Here is a 14,487-nt window from a genome sequence, read left to right as displayed (position 1 = left end):
AAAAGGGCAATGCCTGCGATGTGGGAAAGAGGGACACCGAGCAGCGACATGCCCGCAGAAGAAGACTGAAGAGCACCCGGCAAAGCCGTCGGGAAAATCCCCCTCTGTGCACAGGAAGATGAAGGCAGCGATGGCTGAAACGGAGCCGGAGAGCATTCCTTTCTATGAGGACGAAGGGGACCTTGAGCCGTCTCAGCCGGTGGGAAACGCCAGCCACCTGCCCTAAGAGGCGCCGCTGGGCAGGTGGTAGAGGAGGGGCGCGATCACGCTTCGGTGAGTGGAAATTTCCCTACGCTGACAGTGAAGGTGAAATTGGGGTCCCGCACACGAACTGTTGAACTGTGGGCGATGATGGATTCAGGGTGTTCGCGGTGTTTAATGCACCCTGACGTGGTGGCTGCCTTAGAGCTTCCCACGTTTCCGTTGAAATGCCCCATGATCTTTACCCAATTGGATGGGTCTACGGCGGGGGGAGAACCGGCAACTCACTCCACAGGGATGGTGGCATTGCAAATGGGAAGTCACTGGGAAAAGCTGCCTTTTGTGGTGGCGCCTGTGGGGGGTCCGTTTGTTATTTTGGGGATGCCTTGGTTTGTGCAACAGAACCCGCATATAAACTGGGTGCACAGGACTGTGACTTTTGCAGATGGATTTTATAAAGCCCCGGAGGGGGATGAATTGGACAGCGGGGACGTGGGGAGGGCGGCAGCAGCCGCTCCGCACCGCCCTACCGCTCTGTTAGAAGGGTTGCCGGAGCAATATCAGGACTTTGCGGATGTATTTGGTGAAAAGGAAGCGGATCAGCTACCGCCACACCGAAAGACTGACTGTGCCATAGACTTTCTCCCTAATGCAAAGTTGCCTAAGCCAAAAATTTATGCTATGACCCAGAAAGAGCTGGAAACGCTAAGGGAGTTTGTGGATAAAAATCTGGCTAGAGGTTTTATAGAACCAGCAAATTCCCCAGTGGGGGCACCTGTCCTATTCAGACCAAAGAAGGATGGAACTTTGAGACCATGTACGGATTTCCGTGGGTTGAATGCAGTATCAATATTAAATAAATATCCAGTCCCATTAATCAAAGATATGTTATCACACCTGTCAAAGGGGAAAATATTCTCTAAGTTGGATCTGAGGGAGGCATATTTCCGCATTCGCATTAGGGAGGGGGATGAATGGAAAACTGCTTTCAATTGCCCCCTAGGCTCTTTTCAATATAAGGTGTTACCTTTTGGGTTGGCGGGAGCGCCAGGGGTTTTTATGCGATTAATGAGGTCTTGCATGACCATTTGTTCAAAGGTGTATTAGTATATTTGGATGAAGTATTAATCTATACTGAAACAATGGAAGAGCATGTAAAGCTGGTCAGACAGGTGCTCAGCAAACTGAGAAAAGCTGAATTATACGCAAAATTGCCTAAATGTGCTTTTCATAAATCTCAAATTGACTATTTGGGGTATAGAATTTCAGACAAAGGTATTGAAATGGATCCAGCTAAGATTGAGGCCATTTTGGCATGGGAGGCACCACGTACACGGAGACAACTCCAAAGTTTTCTGGGTTTCGCGAATTTCTATAGGTCCTTCATTGAGGGGTTCGCGGACACCGCCCTCCCCCTCACTGAGTTGCTTAAAACTAAGGGGCAGGGGGACACCCGGAGATCAAAGAATCTGGGGGCGTTATTGAAATGGACGCCTGCATGCCAGCTGGCTTTTGACAAGCTAAAAAAACTGTTCACAGCAGAACCCATTTTGCAGCATCCAGATCCAAACAAACCATTTGTGGTGCAAGTGGATGCCTCTGATTTCTCCATTGGAGCTCTCCTGCTGCAAGCAGATGAATCCGGGTGCCTGAAGCCTTGTGCTTATCTCTCTCGTAAATTCACTGAGACTGAAAGGCGCTGGCACGTTTGGGAAAAAGAAGCTTTTGCTGTTAAGGCTGCTTTAGACACTTGGCGCCATCTGTTGGAGGGAGCTACCCATCCGTTCGAGGTTTGGACTGATCACAAAAACCTCGAAGCACTCAGTGCTCCTCGCAAGCTCAACCCAAAGCAAATCAGATGGGCGCAATTCTTCAGCCGTTTTAATTTCAAGTTGAAATTTATTCCAGGGAAGAAAAACTTTCTGGCTGATGCGCTGTCCCGCAGACCCCAGGACTCCAGCACTGTGCCAGATGTAATAGGAACTCTCTGGACAGAACCGCAATTGAGTCTGGCAGCGGTCACTCGCAGCCAGACTCATGCACAGCGCCCAGACGCTTCAGGTGCACCCCGTCTGGGACTGTTGCCAGTCCCCTCAGATTTACAACAACAGTTTCTTTCCCAGCTGAAATCTGACATTTGGTTACAAGCAAATGTACACAATGTTACTTTTGACAAGGATTTTGCTTGGAAGAATGATCGCCTCTATGTGCCTGAAATTTTGCGCAAAGACATTTTGCTCCGTTGCCATGATGACAAACTAGCGGGGCATTTTGGGTTTGTTAAAACACTTCATTTGGTTAGACGCCAATTTTGGTGGCCCACAATAAGGCGGGATGTTAAGGACTATGTTGCCTCCTGCCCTGTTTGCGCTGCTTCCAAACGGAAGGTGGGTAAGCCTCAAGGTTTGCTCCAACCAGTGGCCAGTCCCTCTCAACCCTGGGAGGACATCTCTATGGATTTTATCGTAGATCTGCCTCCAAGTCAGAGGAAAACTGTGATTTGGGTTGTCAAGGGCTTTTTCTCAAAGCAAGCTCATTTCATTCCATGTGCTTCCATTCCCTCAGCACAGCAGCTTGCCCGGCTTTTCTTTGTACACGTGTACAGGCTCCACGGATGCCCCTCCCGTTTGGTGACCGACAGAGGCACACAATTTACTTCACATTTTTGGCGGGCTTTTATGAAATTGGTGGGCACTAAACAAGCCCTAGCCACTGCGTCGCATCCTGAGACTGACAGAGCCACGGAGGCTCTTAATTCTACATTGGAGCAATATTTACGTGCTTTTGTTAATTATCAGCAGGATAATTGGGTCGATCTTCTCCCCTTTGCTGAAGTCGCTTATAACAATGCAGTGCACCAGAGTACTGGTCAGGTGCCATTTCGCACTGTCTTTGGCCGTGACTTTGTACCCATTTCTGAGCTGCCTCAACCAACCTCTCCTCCTTCATCCCCTGCAGACTGGGCAGCACACCTGGGAGACTCCTGGCCAAAAATAAAGCAAGCTCTTGCTGATGCCCAAGCCACTTATAAACGCTATGCTGACACCAAACGGGCACCTCAACCACCTTTCCAACTTGGAGATAAAGTCTATCTCTCCACAAAATTTATTAAGTCACCCCAACCTTCTAAGAAACTCGCACCAAAGTTCGTGGGCCCTTTTCCTATTGTTGCCCAAATCAATCCTGTTACTTTTAAGTTGGATTTGCCTCACAATCTGAAACGTTTGCACCCTGTTTTTCATTGCAGCTTGCTCAAACCCTGCCACCAGTCGGACCGCTGGCATCCACACCCCTCCCCGCCTGCTCCTATCATGATTGATGGACAGCAACATTTCGAAGTGCAAGAAATTTTAGATTCTCGACGTCTTCGTTCTACCTTACAATACCTGGTTCGGTGGAAGCATTTCCCATATCCTGAGTGGGTTGCTGCCCACCATGTTCGCTCACCTGTTTTAGTTACCCATTTTCATACTGCCTATCCTGATAAGCCTGCTCCTTAATTTTGCATTTTTAGGGGGGGCAATATGTCATGTTCATCGTTTCAATGTTCTGTATACATCGTAACGTTTCGCATGTCACTTTTCTACCCCGTGTTTGCGGGGTGGAAATTTCCAGCCATGCCAGGCTGTAATCTTCTTACTGCAACTGTGGAATGTATGTTTGGGTTAGTGACTCTGTTCAAGGTTACTTTCTCAGGCCGATGTTGCTAACACCTGGGAGGGGGTGGTTGCTAGGAGGGAGGAAGGGCGGGGCTGGTTTTGAAGCGAGGGTTTTTAGTTTGTATTTGGCGCGCTTTTGCTCATTCTCAGCTTTCTTCGTATTTGCATACTATTCTTTCAATAAATCAGTTTTCATAAAGAACCCCCTTGTGAGACTGAGTATGTCAGAATAGGCAATCATTACACAGTTCCTCCTCCTATTCAGTGAACCATCCTGCAGAATCACAATGCTGGAAAGATCTAATGGGGAATGCAGGCAGAATATCCCAAAGACCAAATATGTGGGCCAGAGACGTTGGATATTCAATGGCCCCGCTCCACTAGATTCAGTTCCCCAGCCTTCCACCAAGAGATGAGTGGCACAGAGTGATTTCTTCACCACCACCAAGCCACATTATGGCTCAGCATTATGTATGGATTATATGCATCCAATAAGATTGTAAAAGATACCTTGACTGCGTGCCCTTGAAAATATTATTTATTATATATGAAACTAGGAAAGCATTAACATGGAAAACCTACTTAAATTGGAAGTATCTATCCTCTCTATTTGCTTCAGATGGAAGTATTTTACAACTTTCTACACAGTATGTTAAGGTGGCGCTGCGGGTTAAACCGCTGAGCTGCCGATCGGAAGGTTGGCGGTTCGAAACCGCGCGGCGGGGTGAGCTCCCGTTGCTCGTCCCAGCTCCTGCTCACCTAGCAGTTCAAAAACATGCAAATGTGAGTAGATCAATAGATACCGCTTCGGCGGGAAGGTAACGGTGTTCCGAGTCGTCATGCTGGCCACATGACCCGGAAGTGTCTATGACAACGCCGGCTCCAAGGCTTAGAAACGGAGATGAGCACCGCTCCCTAGAGTCGGACACGACTGGACTTTACGTCGAGGGAAACCTTTACCTTTACCTACACAGTATGTTAAATCATATATTACTGTGACTACACATTAAAAAATACCTCATTTTGGCTCTCATCCTGACCATCCACTTTACCATCTTCAGAAGATTCTTCCAAGCTCTGTACATGCCCTTTGCTTCTCTTGTATTCAGGCTCACTAGAGTCTTGGTCCTATGTAGTATACCAAAACCAGGAAGAGACTTAGGCTAAAGGAAGAGGCTCACTTTTTACGCTTTTTCTTTCTGTAGACAAATCATTTATTTATTAACTATCTCAAGTACATAACGTGTTTAGACATAAAGCCAAAGTAAAAGCAACTGTTTTTTAAGTAAAATAACATATCCATTAAAGCTTTATATTGGAGCCAGGGACAAAATAGGCAAATTAGGTGACATCCAGTGAAAACAGCAAGTGGGTTTCTACTAATACACTGCTTCTACCAGAAGATTTATTTTAAATTAAGGGAACCACATAATATGCAAAAAACAGCTAAGGTATTTCCTGGAAATCTAAATGGCTTCATAACTCAACTGATTCCTTGCAATGCACACAGTCAGATTCAAAGAAGTGAGTTCAGTTCTTTAACACTGCAAAAGCAGTAGCTAACCAAGGATAAGTGAATGACTTTTTTCCTCACTGGACCAACATTAGCCTTCCCTGGGCCCAAACTAGCCAAAAGTATAACATAAATTGCCCCAAACACAGGACACAATACCAGTGCAAAAGAGTATTACTTGTTTCCATCTGCATTTATATTCTGAACTTACACATTCAATATTGAAGATACCAATAATAACGTATGATAGCTTTAAAGCGAATAATCATACAAATCAGGTTAAGCAGTAGCATTTACCTCCTGTGAATATGTGATGCTCCATGCTCTCAGTTCACTGTCAGCAGACCCAGTGATAAGAAGTCTTTCTTCAGAAACCAAAGCTAACCCCCACACCTAAGGAAAAGCATGCCAAAGGCATTTGTTCTAATACTGTAGTTCATTCTTCAGAGTAATACCGAAAACTAATGCGCTTCCCTCATTTCTGTAAGATTAATTTTCTCATTTTGCTGCCCGGCAATACCAAGAGAAGATTTGGGCTTCCCATGATATGCTATTTCTTTTTTATCAATGAAAGTTATTCTTTTATAGGATACTCTTCTTACCCATTCTAATAGGCAATTCAGAGTGACATTCTACAAATTCTCCCTAGTTTGTAAAAATAGTACTTTTACAAACAGTGCACATAAAATGGAAGAAAATCCCCATGATAATCTCACTGAACGAGCATCAGTAAGCGAAGACTACCTGTACTCAGAAAAAAAGGAGACCTTTAGCATTCATTACTTTTTCTTCCCATTATCCCCCCCTGCAAATCTGTGTTCTACTTACTTCAGAGCGATGCCCAACCAAGGTTTTAAAACAGTGCTGAGTATCGAGGTCCCACCATTTTACTAGAGTATCTTTTCCACTGCAAGAAAAGGTTGCATCGTAAATGGTACTGAAAACAATTTCATCGTAATTATCAGAGGGTTGACCTCATTATCGTGTAGCAAGTGTAATATATATATATAATATCAGGCACAGAATGAATTAAAACATATAGATTGTACATTCTGCAGACCCTGCGTCATGTCAATGGGAAATGACAAAGCTAAAAAATTAGTCATAATTAGCTTATCCATGAAACACATGAAGCCAATTCTCATTCTAACTCTAACAAACACAACCTTTTTGAATTTGTAGACTGTTCTTTCATAATGTCCTTATTTTTCAAAAAGTAAATACCTATGCATATTTCATGCAGGATAAACTACAGGTTAATCTTCTCAATGGAACAAGAGGAAAAAATTTAGGTCTCCTTCAATTTATTCAGATTTGGTGAAATAATATAAGAACATGTAATTTGTGGTATTAGCATTAAGCTGTTCCCAATGCAAGTAATACAACTGACCCAGCAAATAACTGTCATTAATTTTCTGGGTTAACTTTTTTCCTTAATTCCTGGGATTTTTTTCAAACTAAAGTAAAATTGCGTGCTTAGAATGAGATGGGGGGGTAGTTATAGGTGCAAGAATATATAGAAAACAATTACCTAGAAATCAATATATTCTTTGCTTTCAAGAACAGCAGCTCTGTAATTGCATCCTTGTGGCCTTTCAACCGGTACAAACCACTCTCACTGATCACATCCCAAATGATGATATCTGTGTCCTAGAAAAAAACGAAAGGAAATTCAGTGGCTCAATGTATGCTATTTTCATAGCCATGAACACTGTAAATTCACCTTTACCCAAGTGTCCAATATGTTTCCTGCTTCCATATGACCTCAAAAATATAAAATTAAAAATGGCATTCCTCATTTTTTTAAAGATCAAAACAGCAAAAGGCAATGTGCTCAATACTGCTGTAGTTTATTTACTTCACTACATGTCCTGCCTATCCTTTAGAAACACCTTCTTAAACTACTTAATTATAAAACAATAAAAAATAACAAACTTTGACAGCAAAATCTCCTTCACAAGACTTAAGAGCAGTGGTTTCCCAGTTGTCACTGAACTACAACTTTCAGCAGCCCCAGCCAGCGTGTCCAGTATTGAGAGATGTGTGAAAGCTCCATTTACAGAGAGCCTGGACTGTTACAGGTTTTCCAAACCTGTTTTAGAGAGAGAAAAAATGTTTCCGTATTCATTTCTTTCTGTCACCCAAGTTATTCATAGGATAGTCAGTATACTGATATTTCTTCGTACCCATGATTTGCTACTACTTCCTTAGGGCTGCATTTGCTCTAAGCTTTGCCTTCCTGATTGTTTAAGAACATTTATATGCAGTTTGGTGTAATGCTTAAAGGCCCAGGGTAGAAACTGGGAGACGGTGAGTTCTAATCCCATCTTAGGCATGGAGCCAGCTGGGTGACTTTAAGCCAGTCAATCTCTCTCAGCCCTAGAAGAAGGCAGTAGCAAACCACTTCCAAAAATCCTTCAAGAAAACTGCAGGGACTAGTCCAAGGAGTCAACACTGACTTGAAAGCCCAAAAAACAAAACCAGACAAAACCAAAAACCTTTATCCTGACTGATTTATCTGAAGATGGCATACAAAATAATCTTGTTACCAAATCAAATAAAGTTTAACTGCATAATGTAGATTAACCTACATGCATCAATGATTTCATAAGAATCTCTGACTAATTTATGCACTGGAAACCTAGTTATAAGACTGGAAGATATGCAAGTTCTTATGATTTTCCACTGCATTTGGTGCTATTTAACTGCATGGTGAAAAAACTTATGAAAGCTTTTTTTTTCCTTTATAAAGTGGAATATAAATACCTAAATCAGGTCTCAAAACTTGAGGGAACATTTGGAATTCTGAAAGTGTCCTGCACATTATCAATTTGTTATCCTGAGACGAATGCTTCATCAATAAATATGGATGGTATCTCCATTTTTCTCTTTGTGTCTTGTGATGTGTATCAATTCACTTTCATTCTCTGCATTTTTCCCTATTCCTCACTGACTTTCCCCAAATATCCAGCCGTTTCTCCTTAATTGTTATCCTCTCCAATCCCAAGCATATTTGTTTAATTTCAGTATCAGTTGGCAAGCAAGCAAAGACATCTAGCTTCCCTTCTCCTTTCCTCTACTGCATGCTCCTGGCAGATATATAGCCTAGATCCAGAAAGTGATGGGTCCCAAAATGAACAGAATGAAACAGAAAAAGATGGGTGACAAGCAGAGGACATTGGCAGGCACCTTGGCATGTGTTAGCATGATACTGATCTCAATATAAATACTAAATATTTTAAAAACTAATAGGTACAGTGAAGTAGAACTGCATTCACAGAACTTCAATCTCTACATTAATTTGAAGGGGGGAAAAAAGGTTCATTGGCCTCCATATCCTATTTGGGAACTACCAAAAAGCATTTAGTTGGTCAGTGATGGAACCAGGATGGTATATTTCATCCTCCTGTTACACCCACCTGTTTTCGCCATCCCCCTTATTTCTCTCCCTCTTTCCCACAACCCCCTGCAATGTGTAACTAAAATCACAGGAATTAATTCCATATATCTCCAATTATTTTGCTCTAAGCCTCAATCATATAACATATTTCATTTACATCTATTATCAATCAGCTCTCAAAAAAATAAATTCTTACCTTTGATCCTGATGCCAAATGTCCTCCCAGCTCATCAAATTTCAGGACAGTAACAGCAGCTTTATGGCCATTGAATGTGACATTTCTTTCACCATTTAAGAGACTGAACAAACAGATTGAACCATCCTCATATCCAATGACCAAATGCAAGCCATCTGGGGATGGGCAGAGAGCAGTAACTTCCTGCTTGGGGCCCTGAAGAATGAGAATCTGCAAAGCAAAATAGGAGATCTTTGTACTTTGGGATGGTGAAGGTTCAGAAGAAAGCAGCAATTAGTACAATAATGCCTCAGAATGCAGCACAGATTTACCAACTTTAAGTATATTGCAATCAGTCTTACACTCACACTAATTTAAAGCCAGACAGAATAAATATATAATATAGAGCATATAAACCAAACAGAATAGTTCACATTTTACAATAAGCAATTATTAATCATACTTAAGAGATGCTTTATTAGATTGCATTCCCATCCACAAAACATTTAAAATACATAGAAATTAACTTTTTATAGGAAGATCTGGCTTCCATTTCATGTAATTCTATAAGATGGCACAAAGTTAAAACTCATATATATGCTTAATATAAATTGTGGAATATCTCTGAGATAGCCAAGCTCCAATGGTTTGTCTGTGGTCAAGGCTATACTGAGGACAGAAAAAAAATACTTACCATCAGTACCTCTATGTAACCGTGTATTCTAGGTGTTAACGTTTCAGGTAAATGGTTGTTCTCAGGAAATGAGTTATTTGATACATTTCTATTGTCTCCTACCATTCACTATAACCAAGCCACTTAAAAAACATAGAGTAATGACAAATGAACATGGAACCAAGACTCACTACTCTATTATTCCAAAGTTGAAACTTTGGACACTTTTAATAGAAAAACAAGGGACAACTATTTTGAATTTTGAAAAGGACATGTACAGACTGATCCTGGATTATAGCAGCCAGAGTTTCCCAGAATTCCACTTTTTCATTCTCCCTTTTATTTTTTCCATCATGTGCCAACAATAGTGAACATTCAATTAGACATGTATTGTTTGACGTTTGGGGTGGGGAAGGGGGGAAGGCATGGATTGTTTTTTTTTCTTTTTTTATATAATAAAAAATAAAATAAAAGGAATGTTTTTTCTAAAGATTTTTATAGTTATGCAAATCTTAAGTTCCCTTAAGCTGATAATATTTTCCTCTTATAAACAGACTAGTTTTGGCTATACAGTATAGTTGCATATTTGGAGAACAACTATACATAAAGATAGCAGAAGTAAATGCTAACAGTTTTAGCAACAGATATGGAATGGTTAGGTTTTATATTAATGGATATTATTAATGGTTAATATGATTAAAGTGCTGGCCTAGAAACCAGGAGTCTGTGAGTTCTAGTCCGCCTTAGGCACGAAAGCCAGCTGGGTGACCTTGGGCCAGTCCCTCTCAGTCCAACGCATCACAGGGTGGTTGTTGTGGGGAAAATAGGAGGCAGGAGTATTAGGTATGTTCGCCACCTTGAGTTATAGATATAAAAAAGGTGGGATACAAATCTAATAATAGTAATAATAATAATACAGGTAGTCCTCATTTAGCGACCACAATTGGGACTGGCTACTTGGTCATGAAGCAAAGTGGCTGCTAAGTGAAACTGTGACTTTGCGTATGATCCTACCTCAGTTTTCCTTTGCTTTACAGACCTGTGAAGGTTGTAAAATGCAAGATTGGTCGTAAAGTTACTTTTTCATCACCTCTGTCGTTAACTGTGAACCATTACTAAAGAAGGCAGTCAAAAGAGGACTACCTGTAATGCTTTTCTGAGACTCCCTCACAAATCGGTGTGATCACAGCAATAATTTTAAATAAACCTTCCTTAAGATCACAGCATCTTCATTTAATCTCTTCTGACAATGAAAACAAGAAACACAAAAAGATCAAGAACAAAACCCCACTATATACATAACAAGCATGACTTTGTGCTAAGAATTGCTTACCTTTTCTCCTTTCCTTGTATCCCAGAGAAAAACATGTTCACAGGCTGGCACTGCAACAAAGCGACCTTTTTCACCACGCAGAGTCACATAGGCAATATTGCCTTTCTGGCTGGCAATCACTCCAAAGAGGGCTGTGCCCGTGTATCGCAAGTACTGCTTGGTGAGACCCATGGGAAGGCTTCCAGATTTTTGCAAAATCCAGCCTAGGCTAGTAGAACATTATTTCTGGAGCAACGCTAGACATGCAAAACAAAAACAAAAACAAAAAACAACCACTACATTAGCCAGACATTACAGCTCTTCCACCCCTAAAACCTAACTCAGAAACTGCAATTTCTGGTATTTTGCAGAGTACGCTTCTGCTACGGTTCAATGTTTTTAATCCCGCCTTTATGACTCTGCAAGTTGTTGGATTTTTATCAGGAAGGACCGAATTCCAGACTGGGCTCAGCCATTGAGTTTGGCTGGGCAGCACAGCTCAGTTGCTCTGTCAGCCAACTCGGAAGATAAAATGTACTGTATGGGAAGGCTGACGACCGATACCTCTGCTTAAGAAAGGGGAGGAATAAAAGGCGCCTTTCTTTCTCGTTCCCGATAGAAGAAAGGGATCCCCAATCGCGCCAGAAAAATGATACGTACTGTTCCACAGATTTCTCCTGTTTTCCCCTAAGACGCAGCCGCTTCTCAGCCCCCCCTCCTGCAGCGAACATCCGCCGCCCAGCGGAGCATCTCCCTCAAGAAGCTTGCATGTGCTGCCCATGTGAGTGGCACTGAACTAGGAACCTGCCGTCCCAGCAGACTTAGGAGCGGAACCGGAAGAGGCGGGACGAGGGCAAACAGAACACAGAGCTATAGAAAAATGGGAGAGACTCGTCTGACTACCGGAATTGAACTCTCGAGTATCAATTAACAGTCGTAACTCGCTTTAACGCAGTATGCATGAACAACTCTGCCCACTTCCAGTTTTAAGCATAACGAACATAACGCCTCGGTCAAACAAGGATGTTGCACGCAAGCTGGGCGTTGGGATTGGGCTGGGGCGGGGAGTTTTAAGAAGACTGAAGTTGAGATTCGGCCAAGTCTGTCCCCCTAGGGCCAAGAGCGATATCAACGTTGCCTTTCGCTCCCCCACCCCTTTCCTATTCCAACGAGTTACAAAACTTAAATGACTGGTAGACAAGACTGCTGTAAGCAAACACTCAAAAAATAAGGTGGTTATTTATAACACACTCCTCCCACCGAGTCCAACCACAATAAAAAAATTAACCAAAAACTAAACAGCAGTTAACGTAATCCATATCAGTGTTTCTTAAACTTGACAACTTTAAGATGTGTGGACTTCAATTCCCAGAATTCCCCAGCCAGCCGCATCGTGATAAATAGCCGCAGTGAAATAGACACTTTTGCAATTATCAAACCCGAAAGCGATCTACCGTCTAACTTTGTAGGGCGCTCCAACTTCCAGTCTCCTTCCCAGTTTGCAATAGGGACCGGAACGGCCTAGGCAATTGTTAAGCCTCCTATGTGCCACATCCTCAAACCCCACAAGACGCGCAGGTCGCAAAGCCACGTGTTCCTCTGGAGAGAGTGTGACCCGCCGCCCAGGTCGTGCAAAACCAACCCGGCTCCCCTGGCATCTTTGGGGGCATCTGCCAGGCTGGGCAGCGATTGGAGCTGATCGATCGCGGCCACTTCGGTAGGTTCCTCTTCCTCTCTTGATCTTTTCTCACATCTCCGGCGTAACCCCGGTTTGGGGACTCGGCTGCTGCGGGGCGGAAAGCAGAAGGCGGTGCTTGGCGGATCGGGGCGTTCACCGGAAGAGGGACCAGCGAGCGGGACGCGGGGAGTTAGCGGTCGCTTCTCCGCGCTTGGCGAGCCCGCCGGGGTATGGTTTCGCGGAGCCCCTGCAAGACAGCAAGCCCTGACCGCCAGGGGTAGCAGCCATGGAGCCGTGAGTGCCGCGGGGCCCTGCGCCGAGGTGGGTGTCTTCGGCGTCCCCGGGGCTCGTGCGCCTGCCTTGGCGCGCGGAGTTCGGGCGGCCCGTGCCTGCCCATCCCCGGGCTTGCCTTTGGCTCGCGGCCTCTCGTCGCGGGGGCTGCGGAATTCTCGACAGTCGTTCGCTCGTTCAGTAATGGGAGAGAATTATTCTCAGGTAGAAGAAGGGAGGAACTGAAACTCTCCAGGGGAAGAAGAAGAGGCAGGGCGCGTTCGCCGGGCTAATTTCCTTGCCTCTGGGTCCTTACCTCTGCAGTCCGGGGGATTTAGTTTCCGTGCACCCATTATTTCGGATGCATGGGTTTTGCTAGTAGTTAAGAGGTTAGAATCATGAGTACTGCCTGGACGAATCTCAGGTCTAAGCTAAAGTTCTCAGGGATGGCTTCCTCTGACAGCATTTGAAGAAAAAGAGTCCATTGGTGTTGGACGGCTAATCAATTTAAATAAATATAAACATTTATTATAACCAATATGCTTATAAATATAATATAAATACAATTATGTAAATATAATACATACATATAAACTATAAAAGTTGGACCCATGAAATTTTTAAAAAATCCTCATGATTTTGGTGTGGAATCTGAAGCTCAATCCAGTCTGGATGTGCATATTCAACCATAACTCTCACAGCTCCAACGAATTCTAGCCCTGCCTTGATGCCAAAACATGGATTTGAGGGACAGATCATGTCCTTCAAATGTGATACCGTTGAAACCACTGTCAAATCACAGGTCACATCCACCTGCATGGAGTGAGCCATATTAACCATACGAAACTTGGTGCAGCCATAGCACAGATCTTCATGGATTGACATGGTTTTTACCATGTGATCCACCTGAAGCCGCAGTTAAATCATAGGTTGCTTCCACCTGCACAGAATGAATCATAGTAATTACAGATCTGAAGGAGTTTTAGTGCCTTTGTTGTGGCACTTAAAATCACCAGATCCATAATTGCTTTTGTTCACATTAATGCAGATTGAACTGTGATTTATTTGTTTAAAAATTACAAAAGAGACCAAATGCATAACAACTAGTATTTAAACAATAACCCTGACCACATGTTGTTCAGTATTTCCATTGTGGCATCATAAGAGTACAAAAAATTGTCACATTTTTTATTACTTCAGGCAGATAAAACTCATGACGATCCATACCTCTGATCTGCATTTCTGTTATGGTAGAACCAAAAAGACAGGGAGTATGTGTTCTGTGAAAGGACTGGTGATCTTAACTTTGATACAGTTAACAAATTTTTGAGCTGAATGTGTACTCATAAGCACTTTCTTCATTAATTCTTATCCTGTGACCTCCTATCTGAGTTAATATTTTTTACCAGTTACGCTGATAGATAGAATTCCAGTCATTTAAAAAAAATACAGACCACCCTGAAGGCAAATTTCTGCCCATCTAATGAAACAACAGATAGAAGCTCGACTAGGCCTAGATGAGCCTTGGAGTCACATGCTTCTTTCCTGTCATATAATAGGGGGGAAAAATGGAAGTTTTTGTGTGTCTTCCCCCCCTTTTGACATA

At 42.9% G+C, this 14,487-nt stretch overlaps 1 protein-coding gene across 3 annotated transcripts in view; it reads right to left on the bottom strand.

Annotated features, from left to right (window-relative positions):
- The window catches only part of WDR3 (WD repeat domain 3), a 41,625-nt gene extending 28,914 nt beyond the window's left edge, over positions 1-12,711 (bottom strand). The window contains exons 1-7 of one of the 3 annotated variants that reach the window (XM_063294637.1): positions 12,388-12,711; positions 10,955-11,190; positions 8,970-9,179; positions 6,905-7,023; positions 6,202-6,280; positions 5,671-5,766; positions 4,878-4,988 (exon numbers count right to left, since the gene is read on the bottom strand). In XM_063294637.1, the coding sequence (XP_063150707.1) occupies positions 4,878-4,988; positions 5,671-5,766; positions 6,202-6,280; positions 6,905-7,023; positions 8,970-9,179; positions 10,955-11,125 (786 nt within the window). In that variant the 5' untranslated portion in view covers positions 11,126-11,190; positions 12,388-12,711. Of the gene's footprint in view, positions 1-4,877; positions 4,989-5,670; positions 5,767-6,201; positions 6,281-6,904; positions 7,024-8,969; positions 9,180-10,954; positions 11,542-12,387 lie in introns of those variants that run through there. The other 2 variants (XM_063294640.1, XM_063294638.1) reach the window with 2 other exon arrangements.
- Positions 12,712-14,487: the final 1,776 nt, after the last annotated feature.

The sequence above is a fragment of the Candoia aspera genome, chromosome 2, assembly GCF_035149785.1.
Source record: "Candoia aspera isolate rCanAsp1 chromosome 2, rCanAsp1.hap2, whole genome shotgun sequence".
NCBI classification, from domain to species: Eukaryota; Metazoa; Chordata; class Lepidosauria; order Squamata; family Boidae; genus Candoia; species Candoia aspera.
This window is presented reverse-complemented; position numbering and strand designations above follow the sequence as displayed.